Source organism: Drosophila suzukii, chromosome X, assembly GCF_043229965.1.
Source record: "Drosophila suzukii chromosome X, CBGP_Dsuzu_IsoJpt1.0, whole genome shotgun sequence".
Classification (NCBI taxonomy): domain Eukaryota; kingdom Metazoa; phylum Arthropoda; class Insecta; order Diptera; family Drosophilidae; genus Drosophila; species Drosophila suzukii.
In genome coordinates, this window is record NC_092084.1 from 7,894,701 (window position 1) to 7,914,843 (window position 20,143).

At 40.9% G+C, this 20,143-nt stretch overlaps 3 protein-coding genes across 3 annotated transcripts; 1 reads left to right on the top strand and 2 right to left on the bottom strand.

Moving 5' to 3' along the window:
- The first annotated feature begins 234 nt into the window (after positions 1-234).
- On the top strand, positions 235-2,979 carry LOC108016987 (acyl-coenzyme A oxidase 1). Its single transcript, XM_017083934.4, has 2 exons — positions 235-1,292; positions 1,734-2,979. Exons 1-2 carry the CDS (start codon positions 334-336, stop codon positions 2,806-2,808), a joined length of 2,034 nt encoding a protein of 677 aa, XP_016939423.2. The 5' UTR covers positions 235-333; the 3' UTR covers positions 2,809-2,979.
- A 256-nt stretch (positions 2,980-3,235) lies between these two features.
- LOC108016988 (leucine-rich repeat-containing protein 57) lies at positions 3,236-4,326 on the bottom strand. Its single transcript, XM_017083936.4, has one exon. It carries the CDS (start codon positions 4,096-4,098, stop codon positions 3,382-3,384), a length of 717 nt encoding a protein of 238 aa, XP_016939425.1. The 5' UTR covers positions 4,099-4,326; the 3' UTR covers positions 3,236-3,381.
- A 286-nt stretch (positions 4,327-4,612) lies between these two features.
- ogre (optic ganglion reduced) lies at positions 4,613-16,477 on the bottom strand. The gene is made up of 6 exons (XM_017083917.4): positions 15,973-16,477; positions 8,918-9,364; positions 7,303-7,410; positions 6,227-6,382; positions 5,813-6,165; positions 4,613-5,692 (listed from the first exon to the last, which is right to left on the bottom strand). The coding sequence occupies exons 2-6, from the start codon at positions 9,164-9,166 to the stop codon at positions 5,470-5,472; spliced, it is 1,089 nt and encodes a 362-aa protein (XP_016939406.1). The 5' UTR covers positions 9,167-9,364; positions 15,973-16,477; the 3' UTR covers positions 4,613-5,469.
- Between the last annotated feature and the right edge of the window lie 3,666 nt (positions 16,478-20,143).

The window sequence follows — 20,143 nt, forward strand, 5'->3', positions numbered from 1 at the left end:
CTTCTTTTTTTAACAAAACCAAAACCTTCATTCGTATTTTTGTTAAAGGAACATGTATCCTGGTTAAAGTCAGTATTCTTATAATGTTTGTTAAGCTTGTAGTTCCATAAACGTAACTGATTTTTGAACTTTCTACATTAAGCAATACTGATAGGGATATTTAAAGGATCCCCCTCAAAACCACGCCTTTGGTGACCTCGCTCTTATGTTTCGCGCTGCAAAATTGTTTTTTGGAGCCACCGATGCTCAGTGCAGTCGAGCCATTCGAGCGCAGAAGTTGGCAAATCTTGGAGGAGAACAAAGCCCCGACTGAGATCGAGAGATATTGCGATCATGTCTGTGAATGCGGATCTGCAGAAAGAGCGGGCGGCGGCCACTCTGGACAGCGAGGACTTTGCCCGCTGGTGGGCAGGTGGTTCCACTCAGTTGGAGGAGCGGCGTGCCCTGGATCGCCTTTTCTACGACGATCCCGACTTTGCGGAAGCAGTGCATCCCAGCTGTCTGTCCTACAAGGAGCGCTACGAGCTGACTGTAGCCCGATCCACTCGCTTTTTGGCCAAACTCCGGCAATGGCAGCGGGAAAAGCAGCCACAGCTCCAACTCAGTGTGAATATGCTGAGGGACTTCCGGCTGCTCCTCTCCGGATCCCTAGGCACTGGCCTCTTTCAGCAGAGCTTTCCCCTCCGCGTGCACTTCTCCATGTTCATGACCACCCTGTTGAGCCAGGGCACCGAGGAGCAGCAAGCCCTGTGGCTGAATCGATCCTGGCACATGGACGGCGTCTTGGGAACCTACGCCCAAACGGAACTTGGTCACGGCACCTTTGTCCGGGGCCTGGAAACCCGAGCCGACTACGATCCTGAGAAGCAGGAATTTGTCCTGAACACACCCACTCAGAGTGCATATAAATGGTGGCCCGGGGGACTGGGTAACACCGCCAATGTGGCCATTGTCTTGGCCCAGCTTTATGTGAAGGGCAAGCACTACGGTCTGCAATCGTTTCTGGTGAGGATTCGGGATGAAAGGAGTCATGAACCGCTGACCGGAGTCGATGTGGGCGATATAGGACCTCGCCTGGGGGGAAATGGTGTGAACAATGGCTTCCTGGGACTCCACGACGTGCGCATACCCCGCAATCAAATGCTGATGAAGAACGCCCAGGTCCTGGCCGACGGAACCTTTGTCCAAGGCAGACCTCCATTGCTGCTCTACGGAACCATGGTCTATGTGCGGGTTATTACCCTGAAGGATGTGCTCTTTGGACTGCTGCAGGCGGCCACCATCGCCACCAGGTGACTATAAAGCTCTATAAGATTAAGGTCGTTTGAAGATCTTTTGTCTTTAACCCCATAAAAGACGTCCAGTTTGCAGAAACCTGGAAAGATTGTTAAGTTATCTAAGTGTCTTCCGATAAGAATTGGTTTATCTTTTGCATTACTTTGGTAAATATTCTCGTAATAATGTTTTTTGTAGGAAATATTATCACAGGTATTAAAATTTAGCATCGCAATAATGAAGTTATAGATTGAGATAACAACTAAAAGAATATCTTTTATGTAGTGTATAAATTCCTTTAATGTGGTGTTTTGAAGGGACTTATATTACTTTTTCAGAACCCTTGTATCATTCAGTTTTATGTTATTTACCAGAAACTTAGTATATCGTCTTGTATCACATGTTATTATCATAATTCCAATCCCTATGTAATATCCATACCTGTAACTAATCCACAGGTATTCCGTAGTGCGTCGCCAGAGCCGGATTGACGGGGATCAGCCAGAGGTTTCGGTTCTGGATCACATCACGCAGCAGGCGAAGATCTTGCCGCAGATCGCTCGAGGGGTGTCCTACCGCCTGGTCTCCGATTGGCTGTGGCGCTTCTACGAGCAGGTGCTGGGGCAACTGGAGGATGAGGCTGCGGGAGGACGCAACTCCCTGCCGGAGTTGCACGCTCTGAGCTGCTGCCTCAAGGCGGTGGCCACCGATGAGGCCAGCGAGGGCGTGGATCTGCTGCGAAAGAGCTGCGGTGGCCACGGGTTCCTCTCCTCGGCCAACTTCGATAGCATCTATGGCCTGACCGCCGCGGCTTACACCTACGAGGGGGAGTACACGGTGCTCCTGCTGCAAACAGCTCGATTTCTGGTGCGCCAGTATGTAGACAGCGTGAAGCGAAAGGTCCTGCCTCCCAGTGTCTCCTATTTGAGGGACACAGCCCGTCTGGTTTGGGGCAAGAACCTGGCGGCCAATTGTGTTCGAGCGCTGGAGATTTCCGCCTTGGAGCAGGTCCGTCAGGCCTGGCAGAGCCAGAAGACTCATCAATCCGGCAAGGTGAGTGCCGAGATGGCCAGCAATCTGGCCGGAAGGCAGCTCACCTCGGCTGCCATTGCGCACGCCCATGCCTTCTTCGCCCGGAACGCTCTGGCTGAGTTGGAAAGCCTTCGAAAGAAGGGTGATCTTAGCCCGACTGTGTCCCTGGTTGCGGGTCAACTGGTGGAGCTCTTCGTCTTCGATACATTCCTGCGACAGTCGGGATGCGTGCTGCGCTGGAACAGTGGCATCAATGGCAGCCAGCTGCGCTTCGTAGAGCGTCGGTACGAGGAGTTGCTGGCCAAGCTGCGTCCCAATGCGGTGGCCCTGGTGGATGGCTTCGATTTCCACGATCGTGTTTTGGGCTCCACCCTGGGCTGCCACGATGGCCGGGTCTACGAGCGGCTCATGGAGGAGGCACGCAGGAATCCGATCAACCAGGAGCCCGTCAATTCGTCTTTCTACAACCACTTGTTGCCCATGATGCGAGGAAAGCTGTGATGGGGGAATGAGAATCCTTTCTGGCACTTGTTTTATACACTTAATTTGTTATCCACTGGTTTTTCCATTAGTGATTGCAACGAATTTGTTATTGAAGATTGTCCTCTGCGATTTTAAAAACAGTTATACTCCTTATAAGCATACGTTTAAAATAAACAATTAATAAATAAATTCCTTCTTTCTTAATTATAAAAAAATGTATTGAAAAGCAATAAGAGAAAAGGGTCTAACCACGCAACATATTTATTAATTTAAACTAAACTTTAACAATATTGGAATGAAAACAAATTAATTATTACAATTTTCTTAAGACCATTTTCTTATTCTTTGATTGATGAATAATAACCCTTTAAATAAGCTTAAACAAAAAAAATATGTTTAAAAGATCTCTCCACTTACCCTTCGAATTAATAGCTTTCCCTTGATATAGATGTCTTTTTTCGTTTTATTCATAACGATTTACACTGAAGGCATATTGAATTAAGCTATTAAATTAGTTTACGCTGATAAATAAGGGCTGGGACACACACAAAAAAAGAGGACTGGTTATCTGTAATGGGAATCTATCCGGAATTAGAACATCTTCTTCTTGACCGCCGTGTACCGCTCCATGTAGACATCGTAGCCATCGAGATCGGTGAACTGCTTGGAGTTGAACAGATTGCCATCGACGGCCAGGTTGCAGATCTTCGAGTCCTTCAGGATCCTGGGCGTGAAGGCCGTCGCCTGCAGGCAGTTCTCTTCGAGCCTGAGGGTCTTCAGCTTGGGACACTCGGCCACGTCCTCAGCCAGGGAGGATATTTGGTTTTGGTTCAGGTTCAACTCGGTCACATACAGTCCGCCCACCTCGGAGGGCACCTCGGTGATCCTGTTCCGCGACAGATCGAGGACATCCAGCTGCTTCAGGCCACACAGCATGGAGGGAAACTCTTTCAGCTGGTTGTTGCTCAGGTTCACGGTCTTCAGGTGGGTGCAGTTGGCCAACGTTTTGGGCAGCTTCGTCAGCAGATTGTCCATCAGCAGGAGCACTTCCAACTTGGCCAGTTCGCCGACCACCTCGTTGAGTTCCACCAGTCGGTTGCCACTGAGATTGAGGTGCTTCAGCAGCGTCAGCTTGCCCAGCTCATCGGGTACTCGTTCGAAACGATTCTCGGAGAGATCCAGCGTTTTCAGGACGTTCGGGTAGGCCTTTAGCTGCGGTGGGAACTCCTGTAGGCGCTGCAGGGATATCTTCAGGATTCCAGTCTTCTGCGCCGTCTCCAAATGTTGTTTAATCTGTTTGTTGCCCATTTTCCAGGTGCTTCCCTAGGGAACTCAAGGCTTTCAGCTAATTACTGGGTGGGTTGGTTTTCCGATGACTAATCCTGGTCCCGCACTCTGCCTAGTTAGTGGGCACGGCCTGCTATCCTGGTTTGCTTTGCGTTTTACAGCAAAATAAACACTTTTGTTTAATTATAATTTTATTTATTTATCTTCTTCCGTTTATCGATATCAAGAGAGTGATTTGATATCGAACGGCGATATTATTGAATATTTATTGGCTCAGTATGAACGTAGTTGAACGCTACTGAAAATAGCAGGAAAATACTAAAAGTATAATGTGCCTAATTATAGCCAAAACGGGTTGGTTTAAAGCTTTGATAGGTTCTTAGCCTTGCCACGAACCACACTGAAATTTATTTCAAGTACAATAAGCATCCATAAATGATTTATGCTTCTTTTTATTTGGCCTTACTTATTTTTAGTGTGAAATTTTTTTGCACATTTCAAAGTGTATAAAAATCCCAAAAACAAAACCGTATCATTTTCGCCAGTTGTAAAAAGTTTTTTATTTCATATCATATTTTAGTTTAAAATATATATATTCAAAATATATATGTATATATATATTTATAAAACCTTAGCAATTTTCGCCTAAAACTACACAATAAACTTAACATAGCGCATTTTATTTTCATCAGTTTTTTCCCCAAAAAAACTTTGTGTGTTTAAAACGCTTCCGATGGAAATCTAGACAATATTATTATGAAAGACTCAAGCAATATTTATTTGTTATTATTTTACCATTGGTTCCGAAGCGTTCAAACATTAATATCATGCAAAAATAGTATCTCTTTTAATTTTTTTGGGGGGATTCTCTTTTCATTTTAGTGATGTTGTCTATTTATAAATAAGAACTAACATTAAATTAGAAATTAATATTAGGAAAAAAAAATGATTTTGTTTGCAGAAAAAAAACACAAGGAAAATCTCATCTTTTTTTATGTCTTGTTATAATTGATGAAAATCAAAAAATAAAAATAAAATAAAAGGATTGTCTTTTCTGCCAAGCGATTCGAGTTGTGATCATTGATTAATTCATGTTTATAATAGCTTAGGGCTTAGGGTAGGGGAAAGGGGAAGATGGGGCCTTTGGGGAGGGGTTTGAAGGTCAGGGCTTAATCACAGAACTACCAATGGGGCTTCGGGGGTCGTGGCTCTGTCCTGGTCTTTAGTTTCAACTAAGTAGTATGATTTGTGCTAAATAAAAATAATAATAATCCAAAACAGAATTTGGAATTTAGGGTTTTCGGACAAAATGATGGGGGATTTTCAGGCAGGGTATTGATATATCGTAGGGCATATCGGGGCATCATCTTATATTTCATCTGTGTATCTGGTCTACTTGGCACGATCGTGCTTGGAGGGCTCCACCTGCTTGGCAAACTCGCTCATCACGTCCTTGTAGATGACCGGATCGAGATTGCGGCCCAGCATATAGATGAGCCACCAGTCCCCGATGTCCAGTTTTCGGGAGAGCGAGCGACAGATCTCCATTGGAATCATGCGGTTGCGGGCGTTCAAAAGGCGTGGCCGGAATTTCGGCATGAAGATAATGCAGCCACTGCAAGAGATAAATGTAAAACAAGTTCAATTAAAACCTAGTTTAATATTAAGGTCGGTTTCAAGCATATAATATCTCAACACTATATCATCAGGATCATATTTGTGAGTCGAATCTTACCGGAACACTATCAGTCCGATGAGCAGGACGAGCAGAATCCAGAACCAGAACCAGATGAACACGTAGGTCTTCTCGTTCACAATGTTCAGCGGCAGGATGCAGAGGGAGTCGTGCTTCTGGAGCGAACCGGAGGCACCGTACTTGTGGAAGGTGCACTTGGTGACCCGTGGGAACACATAGACCATGGGATCCATCCTTTGCTCCTGCGGAACGTCCGAGAGTTTCATGATATTGGTGCCGTACGAGAAGAACTCGCCGTCGAAGAAGCGATTCATCAGATACATCTGCACGATGATGTTTATGCAGCAGAGAACTTCGCAGGCCCAGTACCGAATGGCGTACAGCTTGTGGCGCTAATGGGGTTATGGGATATAGGATATAGATTTGTAATCAGTCTGGGAAGTGGGAACCCACCTTCACGTGCTTGATCAGATAGTCCAGCAGGGCATCGCGTTTCGCCTCCTTCTCCTCGCGAGTGCAAATCGTGATGTTTAGGCCCATCACAATCATGCGCATCAGGCCGCCCTCGAATTTGTTCCACAGGAACTTGGGCGTATAGCAGGCCATGGCCTAAAATAAATAAAGAAATGGTATTACAAAAACTCTTTACAATTACATAGCTTGTTAGGTAATTATTTTGGATACTACAGATATTCCTATTACAAAATCCAGATACCTGATAAGCCTATTTCAAACCCTTTGCCTAACTGTATTGCTTGCATTTGTCAACCTAAGAATATCATATGGCAATAGTTCGGAATCTGTTTCAACAAACAATTTTATTGAAATCTGCCGAAGCAATTGACACATTGCTGTCGATGTCGATGTTGCTGCTGTTGTAATTGCCACTGTTGATGTTGTTCGTGCTATTTAGCAAGTCATTAATTATATTTGGTATTTCACAAGTCCAAAGCACTTTTGTTGCGCTTTTCTTATTTGTGTCCATCGCTTCAGCAATATACATTAACCCATTCCCATCTCAAGTGCACAGAGAGAAAAACATCACTCAATTAAAGGAATTCCGCAAAAAAAAAGGTTCTGATTAAAATCTAATCGTAGATCGAAAGATACATAGCCAATACTTGAGTTTACCAATAAATGTACTGTTAGATTATTTCTCTAAGCAAAACGATAAGCAAATTTTGGTCAGTGTATATAGCACTCCCCTATAGCTCCCATATATCCACGCATGCCACGCATTCAATTGAACTTAATTGGAGCGATTGCCTTCGTGGCAAAGAATCGAGACCACAAACAAAGTGAACACATCACTGCACAGAAAAAAAAAGCTTGGAGATCATTGAGAATCTCCCCATAATATAGATGTGGGATACATGAGATCTTAATCTTAGAAAATAAACAATAGAAAGGTGTAAATTTGTGAGTACTCAAATCTTGGAGATGTGATAATTGAAATCTTGGAACATATTTCTGTGTATTGATATGGGTTCTTGCTTCGGGGATTACAAAATTAACGCTACGGAACTCACCTGGAAGAAGAGTACGAAGCACACCCACTGGTAGTAGGTGTAGTACTTTTTGGCATCCTCGTCACCAAAATCGTTGGCAACACCGGGATGAGCAACCTCACGGCCAACCTGGAAAATACAATAAACCAAAAGGAATTTTAAAACATTGTATAAAATTATGGGATAGTGTATAAAATAAGTTACTGAATGGCCTTTCAAACAAATTATCTATTCAATTTATTTCTTTTCTCAGGAGTTGCAGACATGCCATCTGCAGACATGTAATCTACACTCGATCTGTCACCTCCATCAGATAGGCACAATTAACCCGACTAAACGGCAACTTGGGTTCCCAGGCCAGGTATCCACATGGTATCCCTGATTTATTCCGCCCACCCACTCCAAAACATGCTCAGTTCACTTAGTTAGTGCGACTTGGCGAGTAATTTGATCGGTTAAACTGCCAAAAACAAAAAATATTTCCACGAAATCGTGGAGTAGGGAGTTATCGGACTGTTTCCTGCCTTGCATGAAATATGAGCCAATCCCCCTGTGGAGCTATACACGGAAAGAAAATGATCTATACTTGAAAGTGATGAATAAAATACTTTTTATAATTTAGTGATACTGATTAATTTTTGTAGATTAAATGTATATGATTACATCCATTGAATGAGCTCATTATCATTTGATGCGTTCATCTTTTTATTCTTTCTTAATTTTTTAAGTTTTTTTATTTGTCCAGATCAACAAATAGTATCTAAAGATATACTGAAATAGTTTGCATATGGTAGTGATCTAAAAATGGAACTGTTGACCTCAAGTAAATTGAATTGATCTTTGATCAGTTCTTTTTTGTCAGTGCTAGGGGACATTGGAGTTCCTCTGGTGGGGAATTCAATTTCGGTTTTTTTGGTGTTCTTGATTCTGCTCTTTTTTTTCCCCCACAACCGATTGTAGAAATCGCAGCCCGCAGCAATAAGGAGGAAGAAGCAGACAACGCCCAGTTTATAATTGCTTTATAGGCCGGGCATGAATTATGTGTGTGTATTACACATATCATATGTGTTTTATATGTATGGAATACCTTCCAAAAGGGTCGGACGTGTCCGGCGTACAGAAAACTTGACAGGCAGACAAAAACTCAAAAAAGGAAGGGGTATAATATAAAGGGGATCTGCAGAGTAGACAAGAATACCATTTTAATTATGATGGATCTGGATCGAAGAGGAAGTTAGGGCTCTTAGGGTCTAAACTGAACGGAAATAGATGGGTAACTTGCTAAAAAGTGTCTATCAGAAGTTGAAATTCTTAAAAAACCATCTTAGTATATCTTAGTTGGGGAACTGTAAATGTTTTTAATATAAACTAGCTAAGAACTCTAGAATTCTAATGAAGCTGTCTATAAGAAGGTGGATTTGTTAAAGAAAAACTATCTTAATCTATCATAGCTAGGGAACTATGATATTTGTAATAAAAACGAGCTAAAAACTTTAGAATTCTTGAAATTCTAATAAAACTGTTTATGAGAAGTAGGATTTATTAGAAAAACGATCTTATTTGTTGCCAAACCTGACATCATATCCTATAATTCTACAAAGTGAATCCCGAAATTCCCATTTTCTTTTTCACTCACCTGTCTGCGGAAGGCATCCGGCATGGTGAAGGTGCTGTGGATCCAGCAGAACGTGTTGACCACGTGCGGCGGAACCCCATTGACGATGCAGCTGATCGGCTGGCCCACGTACTGGGTGGCGGTGATGATCAGGCTGCAGGTGAGCAGCAGCACCGTGGTGAAGGAGTTGTGCAGCCGGAAGACGGCGTTGTCCGTCTGGATGTCCTGCCACTTGAGGTAGCTCTTCAGGCTACCCAGCAACTTGTACATCTTGGCACAGTTTGGGTCTCGGTGGGCGAATCGGACTAAGGATCAATATCTCTTTTTAAGGAGCTTCTCCTCCGGGCAGTGTTGTTGGTCCTCCCGAAATGAAAATTGGGCTTCAAACTAGGCGCGTTCTTAGCTTTCTCTTGCCGGTTCTTGTCTTGTTTCGAATTCTCTTGGCCTTCAACTTTCGATGCATATCAACTGTAAGTAAGCAAAATAATGATAAATAAATCTCTGTAGTTTCCATTTGATCAAATAAAAAACGAAATGATATCCATTGCACTTAATTTAATTTCTGTGTAGGTAAACTGGGCCCAGATACACAACTGCTATCTCGGTATCTGTGAAGTACATATCGCTGATTGGGGGGACAGGCAACACCTAGCAATTGAAGTTCGCCGAAATGTGTACAATTTCGTGGTGAGCCGTGAGCTTCTGATTGATAAATGCGCAGAGCGTGAGTATTTTGGCATAAATCAACATCAACTAATAGAATCTTGAGACGGTTTCAATTTCAATTAAAGATACATTTCGCAGCGGCTCGGCTCAGCTGGGAAAATTGATGCGCCATTTAAGTAACCAATTGCCATTTGCTCCACTTGCCTGTGTGGCCCGCTGGCATCTGAGACGGATTCCAATTCCGATTCCCCTTCATCTTCTCCCCGGGAGAACGTCCAACTGGGGGCAATGCACCTCCACCGAGTGGTTCCCCTGGGTTCTCTGGCTCCTCTTGCGATCTCTGTGCAACGCAGTTGACCCAAGCGCCACTGGGAGACCCCGTCTCAATTATGTTAAATCGTTACGGTTTCTTTGTCTTGCGGCATTTCGATCTTGAAGAGGCTTCTTCACAACTACCACTCCATTTCGAGGGTATTTTAAAAATTGTTTATTAATCTAATTTAATTGTCAAAATCGTATATCCTAAATTACGGTTGAAAAACCGCGAAAAATACAAATTTTTATGGCTAAAATCTGAATCCCATTTCTCGGCCATAAGAAGTCACTGTTTTGGCTGTCATATTGAAAATAAGGGTCAGAATGCGGAATATCATATCTCGTTGAGCTCGTGGATTAATTTCCAATCCAATGGCATTTCAACCTGGAAAATGACATTTTTCGCAAATAAACTGAAAAATTTGGTAAAAAAATAAATTTTCCTAAATGTGATGGGGATCGATAGCAATTGAAGCAAGCTGCTCAAAACAGTCGGTCTTTTGGCTGCACGCCTTGATTTGACTAAACTACGACTGAAAAACGACTAAAAAATGAGTATTTTTGACCAAAATCGGAATCCCAAAAAAAACCGAGCTATCCCCTTACAAAAAATGAAAAATTTTGTCAAAAAATAAATTTTCCTAAATGTGATGGGGATCGATAGCAATTGAAGCAAGCTGCTCTAAACAGTCGGTCTTTTGGCTGTACGCCTTGATTTGACTAAACTACGACTGAAAAACCACTAAATAATGAGTATTTTTGACCAAAATCTGAATCCCAAAAATAACCGAGCTACCCCCTTACAAAAAATGAAAAATTTTGTCAAAAAATAAAGTTTCCCAAATGTGATGGGGATCGATAGCAATTGAAGCAAGCTGCTCTAAACAGTCGGTCTTTTGGCTGTACGCCTTGATTTGACTAAACTACGACTGAAAAACCACTAAAAAATGAGTATTTTTGACCAAAATCTGAATCCCAAAAAAAACCGAGCTACCCCCTTACAAAAAATGAAAAATTTTGTCAAAAAATAAATTTTCCTAAATGTGATGGGGATCGATAGCAATTGAAGCAAGCTGCTCTAAACAGTCGGTCTTTTGGCTGTACGCCTTGATTTGACTAAACTACGACTGAAAAACCACTAAATAATGAGTATTTTTGACCAAAATCTGAATCCCAAAAATAACCGAGCTACCCCCTTACAAAAAATGAAAAATTTTGTCAAAAAATAAAGTTTCCCAAATGTGATGGGGATCGATAGCAATTGAAGCAAGCTGCTCAAAACAGTCGTTTTTTTGGCTGTACGCCTTGATTTGACTAAACTACGACTGAAAAACGACTAAAAAATGAGTATTTTTGACCAAAATCTGAATCCCAAAAAAAACCGAGCTATCCCCTTACAAAAAATGAAAAATTTTGTCAAAAAATAAGTTTTCCTAAATCTGATGGGGATCGATAGCAATTGAAGCAAGCTGCTCTAAACAGTCGGTCTTTTGGCTGTACGCCTTGATTTGACTAAACTACGACTGAAAAACCACTAAAAAATGAGTATTTTTGACCAAAATCTGAATCCCAAAAAAAACCGAGCTACCCCCTTACAAAAAATGAAAAATTTTGTCAAAAAATAAAGTTTCCCAAATGTGATGGGGATCGATAGCAATTGAAGCAAGCTGCTCAAAACAGTCGTTTTTTTGGCTGTACGCCTTGATTTGACTAAACTACGACTGAAAAACGACTAAAAAATGAGTATTTTTGACCAAAATCTGAATCCCAAAAAAAACCGAGCTATCCCCTTACAAAAAATGAAAAATTTTGTCAAAAAATAGGTTTTCCTAAATCTGATGGGGATCGATAGCAATTGAAGCAAGCTGCTCTAAACAGTCGGTCTTTTGGCTGTACGCCTTGATTTGACTAAACTACGACTGAAAAACCACTAAAAAATGAGTATTTTTGACCAAAATCTGAATCCCAAAAAAAACCGAGCTACCCCCTTACAAAAAATGAAAAATTTTGTCAAAAAATAAATTTTCCTAAATGTGATGGGGATCGATAGCAATTGAAGCAAGCTGCTCAAAACAGTCGGTCTTTTGGCTGTACGCCTTGATTTGATTTAGTTTTCCTTAATCTGATGGGGATCGATAGCAATTGAAGCAAGCTGCTCTAAACAGTCGTTTTTTTGGCTGTACGCCTTGATTTGACTAAACTACGACTGAAAAACGACTAAAAAATGAGTATTTTTGACCAAAATCTGAATCCCAAAAAAAACCGAGCTATCCCCTTACAAAAAATGAAAAATTTTGTCAAAAAATAAATTTTCCTAAATGTGATGGGGATCGATTGCAATTGAAGCAAGCTGCTCAAAACAGTCGGTCTTTTGGCTGTACGCCTTGATTTGACTAAACTACAAGTGAAAAACCTAAAAAAAAACATTTCTTTTGACTAAAATCCGAATCCTGTTTTTCAATCCAATGGCATTCCTACCTGGAAAGTTTTTTTTTTTTTTTTTTTGCCATTTTCCGCAAAACTTGACTTGTAATATATATGGGTGTTTTAAATTATTAACAAACAATTTGTTGAACTAATTTTGGACTGCATCCAATAAAGTCGTGCAGTTCTCATGACGGCATTTCAATGGATCCCGAGTTCTTTGGCATGTTGATGAAAATGTAAGCTTCACAAGGTGTAGGCCCCCGGAGCCCCTCCAACAGCCCATTCCACATATAAATTGCCTCCTTCCTGGCCCAAACCCCGCCCCCTTTTTCTGCGCCCCCTCAACGCTTCGCTGACTTTGCCTTTTGCTTTTGAAGTTGCATATCAACACACATATACAGACAATGGCCCTCCGCCCACCGCCCACTTCCTCCCACCTGCCCTCCCATTTCCACATTTCCACACTTGCACACACATGCGGCTGGCACTTGTTGTTGATTTTCTTTCGTTTTCCTAGGCATTTTCATTGCCAAGGCCGTGGGGACCATGGACTGCAAGTGTTGCCGGCCAGAAGTTGATAGTCGCGGATTTGGTGGAATTTTCGCTGTGCAAATTGCAATTTGTTTCGGTTCCGAAATGGGGGGAAAATTGAAAAACCGAGGGGCCAGTTTTAGGTGTCAGCTCTGCCAATTGTTTTTCGAAAAGGTCGTCGCAACTGCATTAATGTTATATACGTGCCGCCGCTTGACAATCGTCTATTTGAAATACCCTTAAATTTAGGGTAATGGCGTTTTTAGACCAAAGTTATGTGACCTAGAATGATTTATATGTATTAACCAAAGGTGTAACTAAAGATTATTAAACGCTGTTAATATATTGATCAGCTTTCCGAAGTGTACCTCTCTGGTGACGCTATAATTCCCAATCATTTATCGCACACTGTATGTAAAATATTATTAAAATAGCGTGTATTCCAATTTTCAAATGATCCCCGTATTTATTACACATAAAAAACAAAGTGTTTTTGGGAAATGTTATTTTAAAAACCTTTGCTTAAAATGAAAAACGTGTAATTAACACTTCGCCCACACAAATGCCCTTTTTAAGTAAAGTGTTGTTTCGCTTTCATAATTTTTAGTGCTGTTTCAGTTGGCAAATTTATTTAGTCGTTGTCATTGCTGATTTTTCTAGTGTCCGTACACTTTGTTGTCGGGTCTTTTGAAAGCTTCAACATGCTTAACCTTAACATGAATACAAACAGCACACGAGAACTGCAATGGCAATTGCAATATTTCACTGGCAATTGCATTTGGAATCTGAGTTTTTTCTGCTCTTCTGTTCTTTTTTTTTTGTTTTTGCGGGAGTCTGTCTCTTGAAGTTGTGACGTCAACTTAATTGCATTCGACTGTACAACGAGTTATTTTTGAGTCGGGCCGAGTTGATTCATTTTCATTAGGGTTTGGTTGGTGTTTTATTGGGTTAGCAGCTGGTCGCCAGAGCGGAAGTTGCCCTTCGGGTGTGCGTGTGTGCGACACACTAGGGGTGGCATCGGAAAAGGAGACACGACTCACGCACAGGAAGTGGCAAATATCTGGGATCTATGGGTTACAACCTTAGTAAGATCCCCTAAGGGAGATACCACATAGACAAACAGTAAATTATTGAATACGGATAATAAATATCAGCTAAAAGACTTCAAAGTGACAGCCTGTCATTATGCAATCTTTGAAAAATTTCCCTAGCTATAAGCAGATACAAGATCTGTAAAGTATTAGCAAAAACTTATCACTGAAGCTTATTATAAGTACATACATACAAAAAAGTGAAGAATTCTTTAGTTAATCTAGCGACGAAAAAACCGGTCTCAAACTAAAATTGATCAAGAAAAAACTTTATTTTATTTTCGTCTTGGACTTGTTTAAAGAGGCAAATAATGAGAATAAGCCATTAAAGTCCATAAGGCCGATAACTATCGTGTTACGCTGTCATCGCTAACGATCTATTTACGCGGCAGCTGGCCCAGAACCAAAACCTTTTTGGTCATCCACTTCTGCGGCTAGTAACTTGGCATGCAGCTCGGTGAGGATCTGATCGGATCGTATGGGATGGGATGGGATGGTATGGGATCGTTAGAATGGAGAAACCGCAACATAGCGTGCTCATAATAGGGATACCACGAGTGGGAGAAGGTGGGAAAGAGTATAGGTAGTTAGGAACCGTAGTACCGACTACGTGCTCCTCCCCCATTTGAATCCCCGATTGGAGACACATGCTCAAATACAATGAGTCGCCACTGTTCTGCGTCACTTAAATTGACCATTTCCGTTTGGAGGGGGGCAGGAATTTGTGGGGCTTGGGGCCAAGTGGAGAGGGGGTCATCTTTGGGATGCGAAGAGAAGATATGCCATAGATGTCGCCGAACCCGTCAGACGGGCTACTTCTAAGGTGAGCCGATACACGACAAAAAAAAACAGATGATGAATCCATATCTTCGGTCTTCTCATATCGTATGAGTTCTGTCTATATTGAGGGATACGAAACCTACCTTACGATCAGAATCCAAAATCTCAAATGATATGATGAAAACATTGGAGAAATTATTTAGGCCATATGGGATTGCTGGGTGATATTTCTTTCTGTGTATATAAGACACGAAAAATGATGAAGCGGGAAGATTCTTGAGAAATAACGAGAAAAAGAACACCAAAGAAAAGAGGGGATAAAGATAAGGGGAAGATTGAGTAGGGGAAAGCTAGTAAGAGGAACTCCAAAGAGGAAATGAAAAGTATGCTGGAAAAGAGAAGATTCATGAGGAAAATCTGAAAAGGTTAACCAGAAGATACAATGTTGGAAAAATGAGAAGAAATAAACAGATTTTTTAACCATGATTGGATGTAATAAAAACATATTCAAACCTATTTTAATGAAAGTAAAAGCTCATTTGCAATATCATCTCTAGAGCCGAAGCTCAGTCAGTAGCGCAAAATTAGATGTGTAACCCATCTGTATACAATTACAAGATCAAATAATGCTGATCATAATCAACTGACGTAATGAAAAACAAACAATGCCTATGGTTGTGTTCGCAATATTATCTAAACATAAAGATTTTTCAGGTGCCGCAGAAGAATTTGTTCAACTTCATTAGGTCTTCTTTTGATGAAGAGAAGCTTCTGTTCAGCTTTAGGCAACGATACCCAAAGTATTGCTGATGATAGAGACACTATCATCTCCTAATATTACAAAAAAATGGTAACATCTATTTAATAGTGTTACGTTTCAGTACTTGCTATGTCATTACTGAGCCCCATAAACTGTAGAACCGCAAGAACTCTTGGTATCACCTGACTTGCGACAGCCGCCGATCAAATCCAATTGGCTCAAATGGGTTCTAATCAAAGTGATGCTCCAAGGCTGACATCTCGCTTAATCTCGGGGGATTATATTATAGTTATACAACTAATCCGAACGTCTATATCTCTGTCCCTGTCGCCCACCTCGGCTTTCTCGTTCATCAGAAGTCATCGTTGTTATTCAAAAGCTCGGCTCGAAAGCTTCTCTTCTCTTATTTAGACAGCTTTCGTTGGCAAGATGAAGAATGCATTCTTTTGTTTTTTTTCACTAGGTTTGTTTTTCGATGGTGGATTAAGTATGTGTGATAAACTTACGCAGAATTCCGTTGTCTTCTCAGGCTCTTCCTCTGGCTTTCTGTTTCGTTATTCTTCGTCTTATTTTTTGTCACAGCATGGCCTGTACGCGTGTGTGTGTTGTTGTTTTGGGGCTGCTTCTTCTTCTTCGGGTTTTTTGTATTATTTTTCGAATCAGCTGCCAGGTGGCCGTAAAATTTGCATGGAACGGGTTCTTGAATGCAGCCAACAGTGACTCAAATAATTATATTTTCGAAAAATGGGTTTTTAATTGAAAAAAAAAACCGCGCACACACACTCACTGCAAAAAATACGAACGCAAAACGGAAATTTCTCAAAAAAAAAATATGACGATTAGTTTTTCAGAACTGTCTGGTCGAATTCCGTATATGGTGTACTGGGACTTTTCTCGATTTTCGCTCCGTGTTGGCTGTGTTTCGAATTTTTTGTAATTTTCCTGTGTTTTTCGAGCGCCGCGTAGACGCTCGCAATGGCTTTTGTAGCACGCTGCGTTTGTCGACTGCCGCTTGGTTTTCAAATTTCACAGCAAAACTCAAAACCCATTCCATTCTCATTCCATTTCCCATTCCGCGCCATTCCGCTCTCCATTTCCAAGCCGTTCTCTCTCGCTCACTGAACAGCTGGCGCGGCGAGAGTTTTGGTTTTTAATTCGCTCTTTTTCGACGCTCTCTCTCGGGAGCTCTCACTCTCTCGCTCACTCTCTCTCCCGCTCTCAAATGTTTATTTAAACGAATTAAGCCTTAAATTAAACTGATCGCTAGCAATGAACTAAAATTGGAGCAGCAATTGCCCAGGAGATATACTTTATTTTAACCCCCCTCTGTAGGTCTTTGAGCCCCCTTTCCCATTATTCTTTTACGCGACTTCTTTCCTGCTTTGCTGGCTCCAATTTCGTGTTTTGTCCACTTATTTTCGTGCGTTTTGGCCCTCTGATTCGATTTTCTTTTGTTTTGGCTTACGAAAAGGTGAGGAAAAACTTGAAATTCTTAATATCTGCACTGTAAGAAATTTTGGTATTGTGATCTTAAAAAGTATCTAAAGGATAGGTTTGTAAGGTACAATATACACTGCGAAAAACATTCGAGGGCGAAATTTAATATATTTTTTGTATTTATATATTTTTTAATTTATTCTTATTCAATCTCTAAAAGAGCAACTGATCTCGTTTTTGTTGCTCTGCATAGAAATCGTTTAGAAATGGTCTTCAATCTGCGGGCTTATAGAGGTGAGCTCATTTAAAAATTAAAGATGCATTATTCAAAAAAACCTGATTTTGGAAAACAAATTTTGGGTATACAAAGCTGTGATTTGAGTGAAAAGAGAAACTTTCATAACAAAAAACTAACTAAAAACAAAATTCCTGACGTCAAATATAACAAATCAAATGATTTTTTATTGTTGTATAATAATGGTTGATTGATTGATTGTCGTAATTTATCATTTATTTGGTAATGAATTCGAAAGTACAATACGGTAGAGTTACTTTTTCAATCTAAATCATGTTCGGGAAATAGTATGAAAGATGTAAAGATCCCGCCCAAGCACACAATTCTTTAATATTATAAAAATTTGCTGATCTCTTCTACATTTGTTTATCCTAGAATATAATCTGAGTTTTCCTTGTCTCAGCATGGGTTGCTCGGGACGTCTGGATGGATCTGGGATAAGAACGTGTTTCGCGTCGAAAACCGAGTGATATCGGATCCAATTGTTTGCTAAATCTTTCGGCGTGTGCGCACACTTTAGGTCTGTCAGTCAGTCATTGAGTCAGTTAGTCAATTGGCCAACCCAACCATTTTGCCCCTCGATATACGGTCAGATCTCAAATTACAGTTATGTCTGTATACGATACAATTTGAGTGTGTGGGGAGTGCCTTTGGCATTGCAACCGCATTTCGGCCTGGATTCCCCCGCCCTTTGGCTGGTTTTGTCTTACGTTCCGACCCTAAAGAAATCGTTCGTATCCCCATCCCCATCTCCATTGTATCATGCGGCGAGTTCGTGTTGCTTTTAATTTTAAATTAAGGTTTTTTCGGGCCCGCTCGTCTTGACATGGCCTTTTTATGGGGCCACAATAAACTGCGCACTTTCGGGCATACAAAAAGAAATCAAACCCCCAAAATAAAAAGTGTAGAGGTAGGGAAAAATGTTAAGTGCGTTGTCATTGCCATGGACATGAGAAGCGAGTAAATGGAGCTCGAATTGAAGCTTGAAGTTTTGAGCGGGTCTTACATAGGGCTGTGATATCTCAAATACGACTGTACCACCACACTTCCACGAGTTTTGGCTTCAAAAATATGTGGTCAGAAAGTGGGATTCTGTAAGGTTGTCCGTTTAAGGGAGAGATAGCTGTCCGTACATCATAAGTTTTGATCATATCGCTTAATTTTTGTATCATAAGATATGATTTGTTGAATCTACAAAGTAGAATATTATCTATTCTATACTCTGCATACTTCCATTTGATATTGACTTAAGAATCGACTAGCACATGTGCAATTAAACAGCAAGCAGAAATTCTCTCCACACAAACTGTACCCACAAGAAACTCCGAAAACATGTGGACAATGGTATCGTTGGTGGTACCTTTCACTTTGCCAAGTGTCACGTCGGTCGCAATCGGTCCATTAACCACACGCCTCCTCGCAGACCCGCCCCCGACCATAAAAGTACTCGAACCAGGTATCGCTGGTATCGATATCGGCAGACTTATGTACGTGAGCAGGAGCACGAACGCTGATTTGTATTTGTACATATTTATCTCAGTGTGCACCGCAATGGACCTCCTTCTACTTCAAACCGAAAACCATCTCTCTCCTGCTAAAAACTCTCTCTCCGAGAAATTCGCTCACTCATCTGTGCAAATCTCATTTTTTGCAGCTGCTCCTGTTTTTGCAACTTCCTTTTTGGATTGCTTCCTTAAAAGAGGAGAAAAATGGGATGGGGAAGAGAGAGAGAGAGCGAGCGCAAAAGAGAGAAAGAAAGAGAAAAAAGGGGGTTGGCAGAGCGGGGGGTTGCAGCTTCCTTTTATGTCTGGCTTTTTCTACACGGAGAAAAATGTGATCGAAGATCAAAATAGATAAATATTGCCTACCTTAAGGCTAAATCTAAAACAGTCTTCAAAATCATAATTAGAAAGATCTGGTCTTTTGGATCTAAGAGTCTTCATTAAATAAATGCTCCTTTTGAAAATATCAACTGATTATAATTAAGTTATATTAAATTTTAATTTTAATTATTTTTTCCCCTCGTGTACCCTACGTACGTGAGCATTATCGAACAAGTATTAAAACAATTCGCAGAACGTTGCAAGATCGACGATCAAAAGGAGTCTTGTGGAAAGTACTGGAACACAAAGGGCAGGTCGGTGGACCCCAGCCTTAAACATCCCATGTTTTCTATATATAGAGTGAGACTAGGCATATGTTTTCAAGTAAACACAGATCGTCAATGTCCGTGGTACTAAAATTCATCAGGCAGACTGGAGAGGATTCATCTTGAGGTGCTAAGAATAGAGCTAGTTTCAGAGGAAAATCAGCACAGAGACGAAGACCTTCAAAGATCTCAAGCAAGATCGTAAAACTTTCCCAAGGAAGTCACATATTAAAGACAGTCGTAAATAAAGTTACTTCTAGGAAGTTTAATGTTTTGATCAAATTAAATTACCAGAAAGCACACACAAAGCTTTAAGAGATCATCAATAGATCATACTAGAGAGTGGTTTGAAAGTACTTAACAACAAAAAAAACTTTATGACTAAAAAATTGTTAAAAAAAATAATTTAAGTACGCTGTATTTATAATCTTTACACATTTTTTGGGACTTACGAATTTTAGACATTTATCTTCCTCCGAATACCATCGTTAACATATTTCTTCATTTTATTTAATTGACCTTTGAACCTCTTCAATTTCTTGATGTACGCCCAACATTGCTTTTAAAATGATCATTAAGTGATCAATTTGACAAACATAAAAAGTACATTGACTTATCTTTAAGTGATCTTCCCTAGCATTCAATCCAAAAATCTCAAAATAGAACCATTGAAATTAACCGAATAGCTATGTGGAAGAACATGTAAATGTTCAAGCGGTCTCGCAGCCTATAACACTTGACTTTTTACCATCCCCCTTTTCCCTACCAACCTTCGTAGGAACAAGCATTTTTATGG